Source organism: Lepidochelys kempii, chromosome 3 (assembly GCF_965140265.1).
Source record: "Lepidochelys kempii isolate rLepKem1 chromosome 3, rLepKem1.hap2, whole genome shotgun sequence".
Lineage (NCBI taxonomy): Eukaryota > Metazoa > Chordata > Testudines > Cheloniidae > Lepidochelys > Lepidochelys kempii.
In genome coordinates this window covers 44,775,662-44,798,336 of record NC_133258.1, presented here as the reverse complement: position 1 = coordinate 44,798,336, position 22,675 = coordinate 44,775,662, and the positions used below count along the sequence as shown (strand labels likewise).

General features: G+C 39.8%; 2 protein-coding genes across 9 annotated transcripts in view; one reads left to right on the top strand and one right to left on the bottom strand.

The window, feature by feature from the left end:
• Positions 1–22,675, bottom strand: part of MCPH1 (microcephalin 1) — a 232,029-nt gene that overhangs the window by 85,455 nt on the left and 123,899 nt on the right. The window lies entirely within an intron of this gene.
• Positions 1–22,675, top strand: part of ANGPT2 (angiopoietin 2) — a 71,230-nt gene that overhangs the window by 31,609 nt on the left and 16,946 nt on the right. The window contains exons 3-5 of one of the 2 annotated variants that reach the window (XM_073336234.1): positions 293–414; positions 7,565–7,797; positions 10,711–10,838. In XM_073336234.1, the coding sequence (XP_073192335.1) occupies positions 293–414; positions 7,565–7,797; positions 10,711–10,838 (483 nt within the window). Of the gene's footprint in view, positions 1–292; positions 415–7,564; positions 7,798–10,707; positions 10,839–22,675 lie in introns of both variants that reach the window. The other variant, XM_073336233.1, reaches the window with a different exon arrangement.

The following is a 22,675-nucleotide window of genomic DNA, read 5'->3' as shown; positions in this document are numbered from 1 at the left end:
CAGGATAAAGATAAGTGGAAATATAAATTATGATGCATTTGTTTAGTGGTCGAACAAAAAACTACAGTAATTCTGAGCATTTTCCATTATACTCCTAATTAATGTATTCATGCCCAAATCAGTATACGTATGCATGCATACGTACATCTTTCAGATTATATGACAAACTACATATTTTTATTTTATTTTCTACATGTGATAACTAGTGACTCTAGAATCGGATTAAATTATAACTAGCCAAAAAAACTTAGTCTGGGTTTTCAAAGTTGATTTATTTATTTATTTTATTTAGGTATTAAATCAGACAACGAGACTTGAACTTCAGCTTCTGGAACATTCTCTTTCAACCAACAAATTAGAAAGGCAGATTTCAGATCAAACCAATGAAATAACTAAGTTGCAAGAAAAAAACAGGTAAGATAGCTCTTCCTATCCAACGTACTAAATTGTCCTTTTAATATTTTTTTTCCTGCATGAAAACATTTCTCTTCCAAAATGATACCTCAGTGGCTGTGCCCAACTTACAGAACCTTTATTCAATTAAGAAATACTAAGGGGAAATCCTTTATTTTGGTAAGCATAAAATAATAAAGCTGGAATGAGAGGAGCAGAGCAAAAAAACCCCACTGGAACCTCTGTATTCTCCAATTTATACAAATTGTCATTGGTGGTATTATTGCCTAAATTAAGTCTCAACCTAACTATTCTACCACTTTTCTACTGAAATAGTAATTTTTAAAAAACATCTACTAAAACATTCTCAAAAGAAAAATTATGTAAAAACTGAAATTTTTAGAACCCACTAATTTTATAAATGATTAGCTTTGTTCATGAATTCTGGCTCCTCAAAGTGTAAATGTATTATTGTAAATACAAACCCTCACTTCTGCATTGTCTTTGTACACAACTATTAATATTAGCTACACATTCTATTATGCAATGTTAAGGATTAATGTTGGATAACTGATTTGTTTCAGTAGTGATTTCCATTCTGTGCACTACAAAATTGTTCTTAAATTCAACATTTTTAGTTTGATGGTTTGGTTTTCCCCATGACCAATAAAGGAAATACCATTGTGTACAATGAAGCCATAAATGTGCAGAAGCTCAGACATCTTCTTTAGGACTCAAATAAAAGCACTACCAGGACTAATATAAAAACAGACCAGGACACGCCAACTGAAAGTGGCACCTGACCCTGCCAGAACAACAAATGCAAAACCTGCAGCTATTCCTCTACTGCTACAATGATCAATACCCCCACAACACAGCCTTTCACAATCCAGGGATCGTACGCATGCCTATTATATGTGGCATACCTCATCCAGTGCACTAAATGCCCCAACAACTATGGGTAAAACCAGATCATCACTAAGCTCTCGAATGAACTCACACAGGAAAATGATCAAAGACAAAAGCACCATATCATCTACTGGTGAACATTTTTCACAAAGCAATCACTCTGTATCTGACCTTTCAGTCCTCATCCTCAAAGGAAACCCGCACAACACCTTCAAATAACGAGCCAGAGAGCTTATGTTCATAACTTTGCTAGTTACTAAAAATCATGGTCTTACAACAATCTGTAACCCACTCTTTGTCTTATGATTAGAGTGGTGTAACTGGCCACTTCATCTCCAATGGTCCCTTAGAATACATGCTCACTATTTATGCTAAACTATGTTTGACCTTCTATTTAGCTACGACACTGAGTATCTTTCCCAGACCTCAGGAAGAGCTCTGTGTAGCTCAAAACCTTGCCTCTCTTACCAACAGAAGTTGGTCCAATAAAAGATATTACCTCACCCACCTGGTCTCTCTAATATCCTAGGACTGATAATACTGCATATAAAAACATTGCCACACATGCCCAATCTATTGCCTGCTCACTTTCTGTCATACCTCTCCCTCTGCCTCTCTGAATGTTATTTAGAAAGGAGCTGAAATGGGCTCAGCAATGCATTTTAATGCCATTGTTTTGCAAGAGAAATGTTGCATTTAAAGAGGAAACCAAACAACTGTCATGTCATGACAGTTCTCATAATGAATACATAGATCCTTTGTTAGAATGGTATCTTACTTTGGAGACACAGTAGCCAACTAATAAACGGACTGGCACACTTGTTTGGATAAAAAAGCCATAGCTTTATTCAATCCAATACATATAAGAAGACAGGCAGAGAGCCATCTTACGAGCCTTGTTTTCTGCATGGTCTGCAGAGCCCATTGGTCCAGCAGGGTCCGAAAGCCCCAGCTGGCCAGCATCAGTTCTGAGCTCACTGCAGGGCCAGGACACACAAGCTTGGCTGCACCTTCTCTCCGCCAGCCAGCCTAAATATAAAGGGCACAGCTAAGTAAAGATGTCTAGGTTTAAAAGATTTTAATCTATGTTGTACAGGAAACCACATCTTGGTTAAACAGTCCTGGGAAGTCACAGGTGATATCTTTATGTGAAAAGAGATTGTTCTTGTTGAGTTAGGCACTTTTGAAAAGTTTACCCTAAGTGACTTAAACTCCTAAGTCCGATCATCAAAAATGACTAGGCATTTAGCAGCCTAAGTCCTACTGACTTGCAGTGAGACATTGGGATGGTCTACATTGGGAATTTATAGCAGCATAGCTGTATCTCTCAGGGGTATGAAAAATTCTGAACTAAACCCTGATATAGACAGCACTAGTGCTGCTGTAGCAGTTTAAGTGTAGACATACCAAAAGGCTCCTAAGTGCCTAAGTCACAGTGACACTTCCTTGGGGTGCCCAAGACAGAGTTACCTTGTTACTCACCCTCCCTGCCTCAGTATGAGAGAGACTTGCTTGTGCTTAACTGCTCATCAGCTCCCTGACAACACAAGTCTGTTACCCACCAAAATAATCTCCTCAGGGCTCTGCTAGCCTTATTTTGCCTTGTGGGTAACAAAAGATATACCCCAGCATCTGAACCCCTCTAAAATCATCCCCTACAGTATTCTTGTCACTGGACACTCACAGAAATGATCAGGTTTGCTGTCCCCAAAGGGAACGGCATACTTCAGCTTGTTTGAGTCTACTGAGGATTCACACTCTGCTTAATACCACAGCACTGAAATATATTTATAATAAAAATGAGAATAATTTTATTAGAGCACAGGAATTCAAAGATTCAAATGAGTAGTGAGTAAGAGTATTGGAAACAAAATAGTTACACACAAACCAAAAGTATAACATGGTTATTAGCATCTAAACTTAACTTTAACAGGCTAAAATCCCTGTCTAAAGTAATTTGTCACCTAAAGCAATCTTTCCCAGCGTCACCAACCCACGTGGCTGGGATTGGCCATTCATGGATGTAAAAAGCACCTTTCCATTTTCTCCCTCAGTGACTCATAACAAAATGTCTTACTTGTCCACCAGTGATAGTCCAGTAAACCTTTGAAGTATATCCTTTCGCAGTGCACCACCAGATAAAACTCTTTTCTCTCTTTCCCGCGCCCCCCCACTGCTTGTTTTCCTGTCTACTCCTTTCCTGTTGACCTCACAAGTCTCTGTTAACATGGAATGCAAACACAGCTCCCATTGTGTTTTGTTTACTATGCTTAATTTACATGAGAGACAGGGATAGGCGAATATGGGTCTGGCAGAAAACCTGCATGCTAACTCTGCTGTGATACAGACTTTAAAACATTTTCAGAATGTATACATAATTCTTCATATAGTGTCAGTACATATATTTTACACAGATATTAGTGACCAGTATGTCACCAGCTTTCATTTGATACCCTACAAAACACCGTTTATGAATCAGTACCATGAAAGTGGTGCATTAGTAGTAGTGAGTTTGTCAGGCCTGAGTTTTATAGAACAGTTGGCACTGAAGCGTTTTCCAGGTAGAGTCAAAATTACTTCTCAGAATTGAACACTTCTTGACAAACTTTCTGAACCTGCTAACTGCAACCAAGATATAAATTCTTCTCTAGGCCCACCAGAGCTAGACACAGGATTAGAGGACAGATTTAAAAAAATTTATTAGAGCTAGTGTTAAAAAATGATATAATACATCGGTTGAGAAAAGAGTGTCTGTAAATCTGGATATATTGCTTAGTTTATCCACAAATACAAAGTTTGTTTTAAAAGTCATAAGATACATATAGTGCATAATCAGCAATAACCCAAATTTAGATGAATAAATTTAAGAATACAGTTTAGATATTAACATCCAAGTATTCAGGTACATCACTCGCGAGAAGTTGTACAGAGAGTTGGTTGTGGAAAGCAAATATATCGATGAGTGAAGATTGTCCCTCAATAATTGAGAATTTAGGGTAGGTTGTCCATTTAGAAAGTACAGTCTATCAGGGAAGTATTTCAGATATTTTACCGACTGCATTTCTCATCGGAACTCCAGCTCATCCCTCCTGGTATTGCTGATGTCCAGTGATGTGTTTTATGTAGATGTCCCTCAACCATCTGATGGTGTCAGACACCATGAGTTGCCACATCAGCCGAGTATAGCGTTGACTGATTCCGCATTCTCTCAACACTCGCTGGCTACTGGGGACCCATGTACCCAAGGCTCTGATGATCAGCATGTGTCTGAACCTGGTAACTCTTAGCGCTCAAGGTTTCGGCCAGAGGGGTGTATTTCTCTACCTTTCGAGCTCAAGCGTTGTGGAAGGCTGCGGTCCTGTTCTCGAAGGACACTGTGACATCCACCACGATGATCATTTTCCGGTTCTCATTTGTGATGATGATGTCCGGTTACAGTTGGTTGTTGGTTCCGGGGATGGTGTAGTTCACGGCAACCTTCCCTACGGGTGGCAGGATGGTTCTGATCAGGCGATCTTGGATGATGTTGTGTCGCAGCTGCCAGGCTCTGGAATGGGGCTTGCAGCTACTTACTATCCAGCCTAACCCAATCAAACCTTGTCTCATCTCAGCTAAAAGTAAAGTTGTGTTGTTGTCCGTTTGCACAGGGCTATCCAGGTGCACAGCCAGATCACTGCCAAAGATTACTGCTGCCATTTCTAATCCATTATATTGTGGAGGAGATGATCCTGTTCAGGCCCCAGGCTCCCAACCATTCAATTTGCTGAAAGCTAGCCATTATCCCTGCCCTCTTCCATATCCAATCGTTGGCCAGCAAAGGTGCAATAGCTTTTGCTTAACCACCTTCATTCACCACATTGTCATATTAATCATCTCTGAAGGATGTTACAAGGGGGACAAAACTAGTTTCTAATATGAATGAAGCATAACTGTTAAGCCTCAGAAGTTTCTTTTTGTTTCAAATAGTAAACAATTTGGACATGAATCTAAAAGCAGCAATAGCAGAATCATAGAATCATAGAATATCAGGGTTGGAAGGGACCTCAGGAGGTCATCTAGTCCAACCCCCTGCTCAAAGCAGGACCAATTCCCAGTTAAATCATCCCAGCCAGGGCTTTGTCAAGCCTGACCTTAAAAACCTCTAAGGAAGGAGATTCTACCACCTCCCTAGGTAACGCATTCCAGTGTTTCACCACCCTCTTAGTGAAAAAGTTTTTCCTAATATCCAATCTAAACCTCCCCCACTGCAACTTGAGACCATTACTCCTCATTCTGTCATCTGCTACCATTGAGAACAGCCTAGAGCCATCCTCTTTGGAACCCCCTTTCAGATAGTTAAAAGCAGCTATCAAATCCCCCCTCATTCTTCTCTTCTGCAGGCTAAACAATCCCAGCTCCCTCAGCCTCTCCTCATAACTCATGTGTTCCAGTCCCCTAATCATTTTTGTTGCCCTTCGCTGGACTCTCTCCAATTTATCCACATCCTTCTTGAAGTGTGGGGCCCAAAACTGGACACAGTACTCCAGATGAGGCCTCACCAATGTCGAATAGAGGGGAACGATCACGTCCCTCGATCTGCTCGCTATGCCCCTACTTATACATCCCAAAATGCCATTGGCCTTCTTGGCAACAAGGGCACACTGCTGACTCATATCCAGCTTCTCGTCCACTGTCACCCCTAGGTCCTTTTCCGCAGAACTGCTGCCTAGCCATTCGGTCCCTAGTCTGTAGCTGTGCATTGGGTTCTTCCGTCCTAAGTGCAGGACCCTGCACTTATCCTTATTGAACCTCATCAGATTTCTTTTGGCCCAATCCTCCAATTTGTCTAGGTCTTTCTGTATCCTATCCCTCCCCTCCAGCGTATCTACCACTCCTCCCAGTTTAGTATCATCCGTAAATTTGCTGAGTGTGCAATCCACACCATCCTCCAGATCATTTATGAAGATATTGAACAAAACCGGCCCCAGGACCGACCCTTGGGGTACTCCACTTGATACCGGCTGACAACTAGATATGGAGCCATTGATCACTACCCGTTGAGCCCGACAATCTAGTCAGCTTTCTACCCACCTTGTAGTGCATTCATCCAGCCCATACTTCCTTAACTGGCTGACAAGAATACTTTAGTCTACGTCAAAATCATATTTTTCAATCAGAAAGAAAGTTGGACAGACATGGTTTGATATTTGTGTTTACTGCCCTGTTATATTTGTGTATACTTTCTGAAGACTTTATCTACCAGCTTTCTACAAACAAGAATATTTATCCAATGGGAATAAAGTAAATATTAAATTTTAAAATGTCACTATAGTTTTTGACTACAGTTACCAGACCTGAGATCACCACATCATTACTGAAACATGTAAGAATGATTTGAATATTGGAAGTATTATTTCTTAATTTTCCAGCATTCAGTTTATCGCTTAAAAAAACAAAATAAAACAAAACCCACCAAACTCAAAACTCTTATGTTTTAAACAAACACTACTAAAGATTTGACCAGCATCAGAACGAGTTACATCCTTTTAACCATCTACCTCTCCAATTCTGGAAAAAGTAGCAAGCACACTTTAGGTAACTGTATATTCATAGCTTTCCCAAACATAACAGTCAGAACCAATTTATATTTGTTGAGGCCAAAGAAGTATTTATTTAAAAACTGGAGAGAAAATAGAAAGTTGAATAGATTTGATTTTTAAATGGGTCACTTATTCTAATGATAAAGGTCTCCGAGGCTAGCTTTTCCTTAAATTACTGAAGAGAAAAGTAGTATTATTCGCGACACTTGAATAACCATAAGAATAGTTACTCTAGGTTTAAATCAGTTTCATGTCTGATTCTCCTACTACCCTCAAGAGAGATTGTTTTTCTTTCAAGTCCAGAAAGAAAAATATCTTTCCCTTCATACTACTGTAGTATTGTGGAACACACAAGAGTTGTTATGGTGTATGAACTGGCAATATGGAGCATACTATAGAGTGTCCGAAAACAACAACGAAAAAACTATAGGTTGTTCATTTATTTGACTACTAGGACAGATTATAGTTATGTAATGCATCAAACAAAGCAGATGTCAAACTAAATACAGTTCACAGTGTTCTGCATGACACTGCATGTATAACATTCTCTGCAGAATCCACTTAGAAAAAAAGTCAGAGTAAAAATATGTTAAAATGGAAAATAACTTCTATAACAGGCTTAATAGTCTTCAGCTAAAAACACAGAAATGCTGAATTTACCCTAATTATATTTTTTTTATTAGCTTTCTAGAAAAAAAAGTCCTTGATATGGAAGACAAGCACACATTTCAGCTTCAGTCAATCAAGGATGAAAAAGATCAACTTCAAGTACTAGTATCCAGACAAAATTCTATAATAGAAGAACTAGAGAAACAGTTAGTCACGGCTACGGTAAACAATTCAGTTCTGCAAAAACAGCAACATGATCTGATGGAGACTGTTCACAACTTGCTTACTATGATAGCTACACCAAACTGTAAGTGAAGTATAAACACTACTATATCAGCTGAGTAGCACTCACTAACTTTATGTATCCTTACATGTTGTTCTATCTTCTCCCCACCTTAGAATCTCAAAAATGCCTTTATGTATTGTATTGTCTTAAAATCCTGCATCAGTTAATCGTTTGACTCGCTATACAATTTAATATCCTGAAGAGGTAAGCCCATTAGTCACAACCCCTTCCCCCCCCCCGGCCAAAAAACAAAACAAATACCCCATATATTCGTTTCCCAGTAGTCAAACCCAACAGGGATGCCAAGTGGCACACAGTCTCAACATGGCACAAACATCTGGCAGCTTTGTCAAACAACCCTCATCCAAGCTGGATCCTTGCACATCCAGCTGGGCTGCCACCAGGGGTTGTAGTTTCTCTTCCTGAGGATCACTGTGGGCACAAGCTTTGTTGGCACCAGCAACCTCTCGGTCTCCTCCTTTCAGTTCTCCAGGTTTGAGCAAGGAAGGAACAGCCAGGATAGGCAGCTGAAGAAGAGGGGCTCAATATTAGGCCAAGGCTCCCTCAAGCAAGACCCCAGCCCACAGACATCATACATCTACAGTCCTGACAACTCCACCCAGACTTCCCAACCCCTCCCCACATACCCCACTCACCTCAGCACTTGATATTCCCCAGCTTCACCCACCTATGCTAACCATAGCTGGCAAGATCTGTGCACTCCACATCCTACCTTACCAGTACTTGGGAAAGGGTGCATTGACCAGATACTGAAGTTTATTGCTATATGCAAATTATTTCCAAGTAAGACTATAGAATCTTTGTTCTTTAGGTTGACAGGGGCTGGGAATACAGTGCAGCATGCATAGCCTCTAAATTTATAATGTCTGAAATTACCCGCCCCACACGCACAATTTAAAACAAATGTTTTCCGTACAATTGAAAGTGTGGATCACTTCAGTATTCTCAATTCAACAATCTCCACAGAACCCAAATTTTAGCTACCATAAATAGTTTGGGCCTACACTTTTACCTATCTGAAAAGTTGCAGCTCAAAAAGAATTTCCAGTGTATTCTAAATATTTATTGTTAAATTAAAATTAAAACTGTTTAAGAGTATTTTCTTTAATAAACAAACATTGGCATCAACTTTGTAGACTCCACCAAAAAACCAAGGAACATATAAATTTAAATGCTGGCTCTGCCACAGCAATTAAAAAGGACATTCAAATTATGTTTAGATTTTTTCCTTAATTACCAATATCTTTTATTATTGAAAGTAAAAGTTTAAAAATCTAACTTATTTTTAAAATTTTACTCTGTTTCTCTATCTAAGATGAATGCAATATAGAAAGTAATGAAAACAGTCTAGTTTAGCTGATTTGTAGTAATTTCTCTTTGCATTTCTCAAGACTAGGCACAATGCTTCAAAGTCTGATTGCAAATGCAAGCAATTAGTTTTTAAATAAGAAAACATTGTTTTTTGAAAAATCTTGAAGACATATCTAGGATTGTCAATTTTTTAAAAGAAAACAACCCTCAAACTTTAGCCCTATAGCACCTGATAGTATCTCACTGAATATCATTCCTGAAGCTGTGCACATTCCTGCTGATGTTATCTGTTATGCTACTGAACAAATAAGTAAACAAGTCAAACTCATGTTGGCTACAGAACCATTAAACCTGGAGCGGAAAAAATAATGATTGCCAACAAGAAAAAATCAACAGGGAAAGCTTCTAAACTAGCTTACAAACAATAGAGTGTGGAAAAGCAATTATAAAGTTGAATGTGTTCTTTTTATATTTGAGGTAAACTAACTATGTAAGCAGGTAAATTGATAAACAAGCTGAAAATAATAAAAAATTATGCAAGTATTATTTACACACATTTACAGGGTTTTTATCATTGTAGTGTGTGGGCACATTCCTCTCTTTGAATCAAAAATAGGGAACATATATTCTACTGCCCCAACACAGTATCTACTGCAAAACGGTCAAATATAGATATCAGCTAGTCGACTAAATGCCAGGAAATTCCAAACCCTCTATCAACAAACAAGAAGATACATTTTAGATTGCACTTTAAAACATGGCCAGGCATAGGCACAGATGTAATTTTTTTTTTTAACGTCAACAAATTCCAGAAGTGAGGAACCCTCACTGAGAATGCCCTCAGCTTCACCCTTGAACACACAGAAGCATTCATGCTGAGTGCAGAGACTGTACGTTGCACACTAGCTGAAACTTCTGACCGACAGTTACGGATAACCCCAGATATGTGTATACTATGGAGAGACCCATCTCTGCAAGCAAAGGACATACTGCTGTACTGGCTAAGAGGCTATGTTTTTGAACTCTAATTCATCAAAAAGAACATGGTTTCTGGTGTAGACCAGCTCCATTTGCCCCCATCAAAAGCTACTGTATTAACTGATTTCAGTTTAAGAAAAAGCTCGTTTATGATTCAGACATCTTGCTCATCTGAAGACATTTGCTCACTTATCAGATTATCACAAAGGCATATAGTTGTACAGATATCTTTGTACATGTTAGTAATCAGTTTGTAATACAGATAGCATCAAATTCTCTAATGAGTTGAAACTGCGCAACTGAAGGAAAAAATATGCCTATGTTATTCTATTCAAGCATGCAAATAGGTATAAAGGAATTGATACTTGTCAAGCAGGTATGTTTGTATCTGAATATTAAGAAGCAAAATATCACTAGCACGTTAAGCTAATTTCCTCTGGTGCTTTCCACCAGCAGGGGCAGGGCAAGAAACCTACTTCAGGACTGCAAAGTCAATATACTGTTACTTCATTACATCATTAATTACTATTACATCATGGTAACTTTCTCTCGGAAAAGAACCTGAGCTCAGAGCTATTTATCTATTTTTATATCCCTTCAATGTCTTTATTTCATTTTTAGCAGCCAAGAACAACTTTGTGGCTAAAGAAGAACAAATCCGTTTCAAAGACTGTGCTGAAGCTTTCAAATCAGGACTTACAACCAGTGGAATCTACACCTTAACAGTTCCTAATAGTGCAGAAGAAAAAAAGGTAGCGTGTTCCCCAAAGTCTGCAACTCTAATTTATCTAGCAAATAAGATATTTTAAATCCAAATTGGGTAACCAGTCTTTTAAACTAATATTTTCTTCATGTTTGCTAATGGCAGCTTATCACTCGTCCATGTGGAAATTATTTCAGCTGAATTACTTGGTTTGAACTCTGTGGGGGGAAAAAAAGCACTTCAAGTGAAATCTTGGGCCCACTGAAGTCAATTGGAGTTTTACCATTGACTTCAGCGGGGCCAGGATTTCACCCCTCATTTCCACATGAACAGTACAGAACTAAACTAATGCTACTGATACCGTAAGGTTCTGCCTCAACATATCTCTGTTACATACACAACACAACAGCTCTGCATATGTGCAACAGCTCACATGCCACAGCATAACTGCCTGGGAAAAAGTAAAAGGCCTGGTCTACACTAACCTTTATTCTCTGGAAACAAAACACAAAACCCCCCAAAAAAGTACCCTTGATAACATGGGTGAGACTACACAGGAGGTAACAAAGGAATGCTAGTGTAGACAAACTACAGTAGAACCTCAGAGTTATGGACGCCTTGGGAATGGAGGTTGTCCATAACTCCAAAATGGTCCATAACTCTGAACAAGACATTACGGACTTCAGCCAGGGTGGACCAAGGGGAAGTTGGGGCTGCAGCCTCAGGGATTGGGGGGAGGTCAGGGCACAGGGCGCAGTTAGGGCTTCTGACCCTAGGGGTCCACCAGGGCTCCCACTGGGGGCTCAGGGCTTCTGCCCCCTGGGAGCACCAGGGCTCTGGGCTTTAGACCCACAGCTCCATTCCCGGCTTCAGCTGGGTAGTGGGGGCACTGGATATCGGGTCTTTTAGTTACGGGGGGAGTGCTGGGGCTTGACAAAGCCCTGGCTGGGATGATTTAATTGGGGACTGGTCCTGCTTTGAGCAGGGGGTTGGACGAGATGACCTCCTGAGGTCCCTTTCAACCCTGATATTCTATGATTCCCCTCATAGCTAAAGCCCTGAGCCCCGGAATGCACCGTGGGGCTGAAACTGGGAGTGGAGCCACAGGGCTCAAGCCCTGATCCCGGATGCGCTCCCCCTCCCCCGCTGAAACTGGGAACAGATCCACAGGGCTGAAGCCACGAGCCCCAGCGCTCCGCCCAGTTTAAAGCCGTGAGCACCGGTGCTCCCAAGGGTCAGAAGTCCTGAGCCCCCACATCCGCCCAGAGCTCTGACTCCCACCCGCCTGCAGCTGCAGCCCCAACCCCCCAGTGGCTGAAGCCCCGAGGCAGTAGTGTGTGTGGGTGTGTGTGTGCGTACGCATGCATGCGTGCTGAGGCCTGATTGAGAACTTCTGGTTTCACAGGGTGTCTGGTAGACATTGGAGTGAACTCTGGTGTTCGTATCTTTGAGGTTCTACTGTCCTGATGTTTTACTTCCACTAACTGTGCTGCAACAGTTAAAATCACTGTATGTATCAGCACACTGCTGTATTTAACACATTACCGGGCTAGCTGCCTCTTCAAATGTACCCTGACTGAACAAGGACAGCAGGACAGTATAAGCAACTTAAGTTCCCTGTAAGCTGTGCGGCCACCATGCAGTCACTCAAGGAACCCGCCCAGGGACCTGCTGCAGCTGGGGTGCCCCGCCTCCGGCCCCCACCTAACCCAGCCCCCAACCTGCCACAGGAGAGGCGCCCCTCCCCTGGGCCCATCTCAGCCTGCAGCCTGGACCTGCCACAGCCCAACTCTGGAGCAGCCCAGACCCAGCAGTAGCTGAAGCAGCCCAGACCCAGGTGTGGCCGGGGTAGCGCTCCCCCGGCCCAGACCTCATAGGCTCATAGATATTAAGGTCAGAAGGGACCATTATGATCATCTAGTCTGACCTCCTGCACAATGCAGACCTGCTGGGATCAGGGGAGGGGCGCCTATCCTGCAGTCCCAGCTCCACAAGCCCCCCCCCAGCAGTGGGGAGAGGTTCCTCTTCCCCCACAAGCCCAGGTGCTGCTGAGGGGAGACAGCGCTGAGGGGAGTCCTCTCTCCACCCCCCGTAGCCCCAGAGCACCCTCCTGCACTCCAAACCCCACCCCAGAGCCTGTACTCCCAGCCGGAGCCCTCACCCCCTGCACCCAACCCTCTGCCCAAGCCCTGAGCCCTTCATTCCTGGCCCCACCCCAGAGCCCACACCCCCAGCTAGAGCCCTCACACCCCTGCACTCCACTTCTCTGTCCCAGCCTTGAGTCCCCTCCCACTCTCCAAACCCCTCGGCCCCACCCCCACATGAATTTTTATATGAAGATATTGGTGCACATAAAATTCATTCCGCACATGGGTGGGAAAAATGAGAGGGAACACTGTAAGCAACTGGAGCATTCTTGCTGTAAATACCTCCTCAGTTTAGCAGCACCTGCCAGTTCACCAACAGGATTCTCCAGCACAATCTTAGGACCATAAATCCTTTGCCAATAAAGGAAAGCCCAATAAACCATTGATGCTCATCAGTGGTTGAGGGTGAGGTGGGGCATGGGAAAGGAGGAAAGGCAGGCCTTGCAGTCTTTGTCCCTTTACACAGACCACAGTTCCCTCCAGCCCAGCCCTCTCATATGGAGAAAGGCCTAGCAGTTAAGCCATTTTGGCAGTCTACCTTACTCTAAGAAACTGCATGTGGGAGAGTAAATGTAAGTGGTGGCAGAATGCTGTAGGCAGGCAGAAGCTGCCCAACATGGGTGAACACACTCACTGGGGCTCAGCCAGCCCAGCTATGCAGTCAGTGAGGCCTTATCTACATAAGAAAATTGCACTGGTTTAACTAAAAGATATGACTTTAAACTGAGGCTATGTCTACACTACAAAGAGATGTTTTCTTAATTCAGATTAGCTAACTCGTGAGCTAATTTGGGTTAAAATAGCAGTGAAGACATTGCAACACCCCTTAAATTTGAGATGCTAACCAGAGTTAAAAGTTGAGTTGCCAAATTAGCTCATGCAAGTTAAGAACACACCTTTTTGTAGTGTAGACATACTGTTAGTTAAATTGGTGCAAACCCCTGTGTGGATACATTTATTTTGGTTTAAACCAGGTTTATTTCAGTTTATTTTAAATAGTTTAGGAATCTGGGGTTTTGCACCACCTTAATTTAAATCAGTTTCCAAAATCAATTTTAAATCAGTGTAACTTCGCCATGTAGACAAGGCCTAAGGGAGGAGTTCCACGATGGCTCTAAGGATAGCTTCTTCTCTGCCAGTCCTGCCAGCTATGTGGGCTCTGCAGCTTGCATACAGTTCTGGCAAGAACCACCAGTGCAAGCAGGTCTAGAGATGTAGCAGTATGGTGGAAAAAGCCTACAAAACCTGAGCAAAATGCAACTGTGTGAAACGCTGGACACTTGAGAGAGGTACCAGAGTCAGTTAAGGCCACTGTCAGACAGGATACTGGGCTAGATGGACCTTTGGTCTGACCCAGTAGGGCCATTCTTATGTTCTTATAAGGACAACAGAATTAGGAAGACAGATAATGCCTGGATGCAGAGCCAAAGAAAACCTACAAAACAAAACAAAACAAAAATTCAATGAGCATCCATAGGAGTGATGCTGGATTAATGCATATTTTTGTGTTTTGAGTTTCCAAGGCAATGTTAGGAGTTAGTGTGGTGTGCTCTTAAGTCCATTTTTGGCAAATATTTAGACAATGGCAATGGCTGTGTGTTAAACGATTGCACTAATTACTTCAACACTCCTTCTCAAATCTCCCTCAGCCTCTGGATGGAACTTGGCAGCTTTACATATTTTATAGCCTCATCTGATTTTTATACACCCACAATTTAATAGTGTCTTGGAAGAAAACCATCATGGTCAACTGGTGGACAAACTGACAATTTGAAAGCATTTGACTGACAGCACAAGTTTAAATTTTCAGACTTGTTGCAACAGCACAATGAGTGCTTTAGGATTTAATCTTGCTGCCATATATTTACAAAGAGAAAAAATATCTAATGAATTCTCATAGCTTTTTTCTGTGGCGCATATGGAACTTACAAAAAGATTATCAGAAAAATTGTACAAAATGAAAGATTAAAAAAGGGGATGTTTGGAGACACTAATATGTGAATTGATATATCTATCTTACAAGGAAAATTATGTAACATGAGATTCCACTACTGTAATGAAATGAGGGGTAGGTTGGCGTGTTTGAGATACCTAAAAGCAATGGAAGTTTGCATTCACAACTCCAAATGTTAGAAGAGATGCAAACCACTGAATATGTAAGCACTGGACTACAGCAGTCAAACATTACAGTAAAATTATGGAGGCTCTATGAACAGCTGTTGTGGTCCCACTTTTTGGCCTTTGGTCTTGACTCCACCTTCAAATATAATATATGGGATCATGACTATGTAGCTTGTAAAAACAAGTTAATGTGCCTGTTAACAGTACAAGAGAAAACTGATTTATGACTATTAGAGAGTTTAATAACATGGCTTAAATTCAAAAACATTTTAAGTAACTTTTGTATTGTTTCCAGTATAAGTATTCATAGCATGATTCACCTATTTCTTTAAAAAAAACAAACTTCTGAAATTGTGTGTAAAAATAGTCAAAATATATCATCCTTCTGATGAATTACAATCAAACTCTTTAGAATGCAAAATATACCTGACTGTAAAATATTTGTAGGGCTCATATTTGAATATTTAGTTTTGCAATAAATGTCTAAACAGAAAGACCTAAGATACTCTGAAGATTCTGAGAATGGGGTAATTAGCTATGTTAAAAATGAAAAATAAATTCACCTTGTGTACTGCAGATGGGGAAAAAAGAAGACATTAAGGGAACAGAAAATACATTTTTGTTATTTTTAGGGTATCAAATTAAATTTTATTTTACACTACCCCTACATTTTCAGTCAGAGTCAGTTTTGTATTGACAATGCATAAAATGAAGTGTCAAGAGAAGTGGTGTGTGTATATATATATATTCTAGATAATCAACATGGTAACACAATTTTCTACTGTTTATGATGTGGATTGCCATACAGACCAGGAAACAGAATGACTTCTTTTTATTTGCCAAAGTGCTGCACTACTGTTTATGTTTTCATCTGTTCCTCTTATACTACCTTCTGACCTCCCATTGCTTATAAACAATTTCTGTGTAAACCTATGTTACTGCATTATCAGTAGATTTCATCATAACACAGAATTAAATAAATGTAGTATAGAGCGAGGTGGGAAATGGTTTTCCTGACAGGAATTTTTTTTTGAGATTTTGAAAATGTTCTCATTCTTCATTGGCATAAAACTCCTGGGACCTGTTGAAGTTTTAAGTTACTCCATTTTATACTCAATGTTGCCAAACATCCAAAAATTGAGAGTCAAGTCCCCCAAAACAATAACATTGGTTTAAAAATCATGAGACTAAAAAAAATGGTATCCTTGCATTTGCCTTCTGGTGTTTGAACCTTTAGAAGTCACATTTTCAAGTTTTTCCCCACAGCCATGAAGACTAGAAACTTTTTTTTTTTTTTTTTTTTAAGAAAAGGAAACCTGAGATTCTCAACTAATTGCATGCATCAATGTATCTGAAAACAATCTAATATTGTGCAATGAAGTTGTGAGAGTGGCAACATTATATGATTTGAAAAGTCACGTCACTTACAATTTATGAATTTAAATAGTCCTTGTTGTCTTATTTTGGTGCTGTGGCAAGTATATCCAGAATCTCTCCTTTTCCCTGAATGGGAAACTTTGTTCAGTATTTGACGTATGTTAGTGTTTTGTACATGTAGGAAACACTTAAATGGTTGCTGTTTAGTTTATCATTTCATCATAACCTGTTAGGCAAGGTACAGAGTTTAACTCAAATTGCATATCATCCAATAGTATCAATTTTTAGGGCTGGATCCTTAAAAAGATTTACACACATGCTCAACTTTACACATTGAGTAGTCCCATTGACTTCTCACAATGCATGAAGTTAGGCTCTTTGGGACAAGGACCTTCATACAGCACCTCATACAATATGGCCCTGATCCTCAGTCCACTAATGTCACCATAATACAAATAACTAATCAAGTTTTGTTTCCACATAGTGCCACAGCTGCTAGGTCCTTGAGCCATCAAGCAGTTTGTTCACAAAATACATCAAATAGGTACACACGTGCATGCGCACCCATGCCCAGTTTGCTGTAATCTGAGAGGTTAATATCTTTATTTGTGCGTGGCATCTGTCTGAAGACGCCTGCTGCATGTCTAAACCTGATATCTGTTTTTCCTGATTCCAACCAACATTACAGTAGAACCTCAGAGTTACGGACGCCTCGGAAATGGAGATAACTCTGAACAAGACTTTACGGACTTCAGCCCCCTGGAGGGGTGGGAGAGAGCGTTTGAGGCTTCAGCCATGAGTGTGGGGGGGTAGGTGTTAGGGCATCTGACCCTCAGGATCACCAGGGCTTTAGACTGGGGGGCACTAGGGCTCTGGGCTTCAGCCTCATGGCTCTGCGCCCAGTTTCAGCCTTACAAGAGGCGCCGGGACTTAGGGCTTCAGCCCTGCATCTCCATTCCTGGTTCTGCCCCGCAGGGGGGGAGGGTGGGCGCCAGGGCTTGGGGTGGCTTCACGGTTCCGCTCCCAGTTTCAGCGGGGGGGGGGGGGGGAGAAGGGGGAGCACCAGAGCACAGGTGCTTTAGCTATGGGGGAAGCACTGGGCTGAAACCGGTGCTTCCCGCATAGCTGAAGCCCCAGTGGCCCCCACAGGGCTGAAGCTGGGAAAGGAGCTGTGGAGCTGAAGCCCTGTGCCCCTGAGAATCAGAAGCCCTGACACACCCAACCACCGATCCCCCCCTTCACCCTGCAACTGCAGCCCTAACCTCCCTGCGCCAAAAGCCCCAAGGCAGTTAAGCATTTGCCTCTTTTTTTTTGGCCTCCGCTATTTCCAGTTCCAGAGGGTGTCTGGTTGACTGGTAAGTCCATAACTCTGGCATTCGTATCTTTGAGGTTTTAAAGTCCAGGGGAGTTGTACCTGAGTAAAGCGTGCTAAAGAAAGTCCTATATACTGATATGTTTTCATTTTACTGTTATCCTTTTAAAGGAATTTTGATCCAATTATATACACCACCAATTAGCCATCTCTCATTTTTCAATTTTCACATAAATTACTAAATGAAAAGAAATCCGTGTCCTTGGAAGCAAACTTTCACACAGTAAATCTACTGTGTTTATTTTAAACTAAGCAGTTGCCCCTGTGTCTTCCCCTTACTCACATGGCCCATCTCTTTCTTTAGGCTTTTAAGATTTTTTTTAATTTTTTTTTTAAAATCAAGCTATCTTTGTCTGTAATCTCTAAACATTTTGATAACTCCTTCTAAAGTATCTTATTCCCCTCAATTTAGTTTCTTTAACTTAACCTTTCCTTCTCTTTACTCTTCATCTTTCTTTTTCTACTTTGTTATTCTCCAACCTGAAGGACTGATCTTTAAAACACAAAATTATTGAAATATTTATTTTAAAGATAGTAATTTAAATATATATTACATTTAGCAGATATAGATAGGAGCCTGCATCAGTCAGGTAGTTAGTAACAGGATATTAAATTTCACCTCGAGGGCACTGATCTTGAAGTCAAAGGGGTTTACTCACATGAGTAAAGTTGAGTACATGAGTGTTTACAGGTTGGGGGCCTAGGTTGCCAATCAAGATTGTAAGTAAAAAAAGTTTCACTGTTTGAAGGCCATTTAGTACTCTGCGTGTGATTCTGCTCCAGTCCATCTCCCTGTGGAGAGGTCTGTAAAGTAACAACATGCAAAATGGATTTCAGAGTCCATACACTGAAATCTCAGGTAGATATCTACCTTCTCACCCCTTAAAACTGGTATCTTCAGAATAGTAGGTGAGGTACACTGGCACATTCACATTACCTTGCAATACCTTTTCTGCCAATAAAATTGACTTTGAACTCCATGGCTATAAAAGTGGCACCTTTCAAAAGAACATAATACACATTAAAAACCCAACTGATTCAGAAATCTTTGATGTGGAAATATTCATCCTGCCTTTGTTTTAAGATTATATTTATAAAATCAGTACTGCTAAGAAAATCTATTAAATAAGACTAACCCCCCCCCACACACACACAATCCCCGGAACCACTTCATGTGTTCATTCCTATTAGTTTTGAGGATTTTATTTTTTGTACTTCTGTAGCCACTACAGCGTGCAAGGTACTTTCCAAAGAAAAGTGAAAACTCAGTCTTTAGCCCTAAGATTGTAAAATCTAAAAAAGAAGCATACACTCTTACTGCTCTGGGGGTAGATGAATATTTGCTAGAGCATATAAATATTTTAGGGAAGACATCTGCAGAATTTAAGTAAATTATTCTATTTTATGTGATGTAAAATCCCACGGTTTGAGAACATTGTAAGCTTATTAGAACTATTTGTTTATCCTATTTTAAGGAATTTATAACTTGAAAACAAACTCCAGTGGAACTGAAGTTTAGCCCAAGCTCTCAGGCGATAAGGAAATTGTAAAATTAGGTCCATCTAAATTAATATCCTGCCTCTGTCATTGGCTATACTTGATGGTTCAGAGGAAGGTGAACAAATTCTTTATAATGTACCAGGTAAATTATACAATGCTTTACATACAGGTACAAATTCTTCCTGACCCCTTCAATGATTAATGCAGTTTGATGAATAAGCCTTGATGACTCTGCCATATCAACATCTTAACTTGGATAGCTGCTTAATAAACTTATTTACACCCGTTTTAAAATCCAGCCATGGTATTTGTCTCGATTGCCTCTCATGGTAATGAATTTTACCTAGGCATTACCGATTACATAAATCGACTTTTACTGATTTTAAATTTGATCCATTTTTACCATACCTTTCATCATTTTTAATGCTCCAACTTTTCCTTTTCAAAATAAATAATCCTAGTCTTTACTACATCTTATATGCATGCTGTACCAAATCATTAACTATAAAATAGAAGTGAATAAAAAACAACAGGTATAGGGTATAATAGAACTGCTCAACTGAATGTAACCTTATTTACCAATAATGTTAAATAGTAAGGTTGCTGCCTTCAATTTAATAGCCACAAATTTGTCCCTAGTCCAACTCATTTTCTTCCTCTCTTTAGCCTTCCCAACAAGTTTCAATAGCATGACATAAGACTATCCTAACTTAAACACACACCCCAAGTACAACCTATCACTAGTATCTTCTCTACTTTGGATATCCTACATCCTAAGATCAATTGATAAAACCTCTTTCCTGTATTTCATATTAACACTCTTAGAGCTTCCTCCTTGGAAAGTGGTACAATGAACCAGTACACATTTCCCCGATTACTTTATAATTAGGCATAGTCATACACACTTGCTGTGCCCATATACTTAAGGGGACATACTTGTCATCCCAAGATGACCTTCACATTATTGCCACATACAAAGGCTGCAAGAGAACTCAAGGATGAAATCATGGCTCCACTGACGTTAATGGACGTTTTGCCATTGACTTCAATTAACCAGGATTTCAGGAACTCAATACAAAGGATTAAAAAAAAACATGGCTACAATAACACTGCAAACTACATTTGAAGTTGACACTGTCCCTTTAATACTTTATATTAGTTGTCTTTAGGACTTCATTTACATTCTGCAAAATTAAAAGAAAGGTTCTCAATGAACTAGCCATTAGCTTACATTATGCAAAACGTAAACTAGTGGCTGAATGTCCTTGAGTCACATGTCACACAGCACCACTTTTTTTTTTTCTTTTTAACCAACCAGTGTAATTTTAATACAGGCAGAATAAGAAAAGGGATCTTTAATGATCGATCGTAAGTAGTCCAAACCTCCGTTTTGTGTCTCCGGCAGAATGTCTTTCTAGCATCTCTTTGTAAGATTACAAATTGACTCACCAAACCACTTCCTCTAGCTCAGATTTTCCTTAGAGGGTTCCCATCTAAGTATTAACTAGACCTAACACTGCTTAGCTGATGAAATCTCAGCCCAAAGAGGATTGGCTGCAGGCATTTTTCATGACGTGTGGCTACTTTATCCAGTGGAAACACAGTTCACCTTCCCACAGAACTAGGAAGCTTGGGTCTAATTTAATATATACATCGTTCACATTTAAAGAGTTGCAATTAAGCCTACAACACACAGTTCATATTGAGCATCAATTTATGTTCACATTAAAACTAACATAGAACAATTATTCCATGTTTAAGCTACAGTAGTATAAATGGTATATCCAAGAACGTATGAAGCCTCAGTCTTATATATTATAAGGTAAATTAGATTAAAAGGTCTGAAAAACAAAACACTACTGTAGTTAATGGACCAAAATTGCCACTGGCAAATGTGAATCTAACTCCACCAAATTAAATATGGCCTAATATTTCTAAAACTGAAGTGATCTAATTTTTATCACTTCTTTAAACCAGAATGTATGTTACATGAATTAGTTTCTATCAGTGTTCTCACACTGGTAAAGCTGCTCCAAGGATTTTTTATAACAAGAAACAGGAAAGGACAGAACACTAAAAGGTAGTTCACAGAGACCCTTAAACTGTAACAGGCAGTTCTTTACATGTAATACTTTAATGACCAAGTCACAGTAAGTTTACTAAGCTTTAGGAAATAATATAATGTACTGTAATATTACATATAATATTGTACATATGATAGTAACAATTAGCTCTGATATAGCACTTTTCATTAGCCAATGGCAAAATGCTTTACAAAAAGAAGGGAGTATTATCTCCATTTTACAGATGGAGAAATTGAGGCACACAGGAGGCGAGTCACCCAGCAGGTCAGTGGCAGAGACAGGAATACCACTCAGACAAATTACTCTATCACATAGCTCATTCTTATGTAACAAATGAAAAAATTAACACACTCTTGACTAGTTAAGAGCATGGTGCAGACCCATCCAAATTTCTAGTGTATGACTGCAAATGTTGTTGTATTTATACTCAGACATTGGTAACAATCCCTATGTTGAAATAATACTTATATCTAAAAACAATATTAAAGTGAAGGTTAGCTCAAGTGGACATCTTGAGAGATTCTCAAGGCTTTGTGATAACTTTTGAGAAAAGTCACAAATACTGGCTTAACTTTGTTTTATGTTTTTAATATACAACTTAGCTTAGAGCAATATTATTAAACCACTAGTTTAGCCGCAGCTTTTGAAGTCAGTCTTTCATCCCATTATTGCAGAAACTGATGGAATTAATTATATGTTCTGCATTGTGCAAGGCATTTTAAAAATCTAAATTGTTTTAAAATCAATGTGTCCTTTTAACTAAAATATTTTTTTTTCTGAGAAACCATAAAAATAAAACAAATATTTTGTTTGAGAGTTGCTTAAACAATTTTTGCACAAGAGCAATTCCTTACAAGCCGGTTTATAAATTGAAGCAAACAAGACTTCCAAATAGAAATTCTTACTTACATGTAAGTGCAATAAATGATGTAAAAAAGCAAAGTCATAAAATGAGCATGTGCACAGTGGTGGCCATTAAAAAATACTTACATACACTTGGAATAGGAAATATATGTACTTACAGTATCTTGCACAACAAAGTGTTTAATATTTAGTAAATATTGACATTTTAAAATAATCCATGTAAACATATATTTGTATAAATTAGGTGCAATGCAAAGTCAACTTGTGGAACTTGTTGCCATGGGATGTTATGAAGGCCAAAACTAGAACTGGGTTCAAAAGAGAATTAGATAAGATCATGGAGTTTTCTCCCACTGTTAGCACACTAGTACATATTTCTTGTAAAAATGGTATTTTGACAGTCCCCTGCACCTACGCAGGC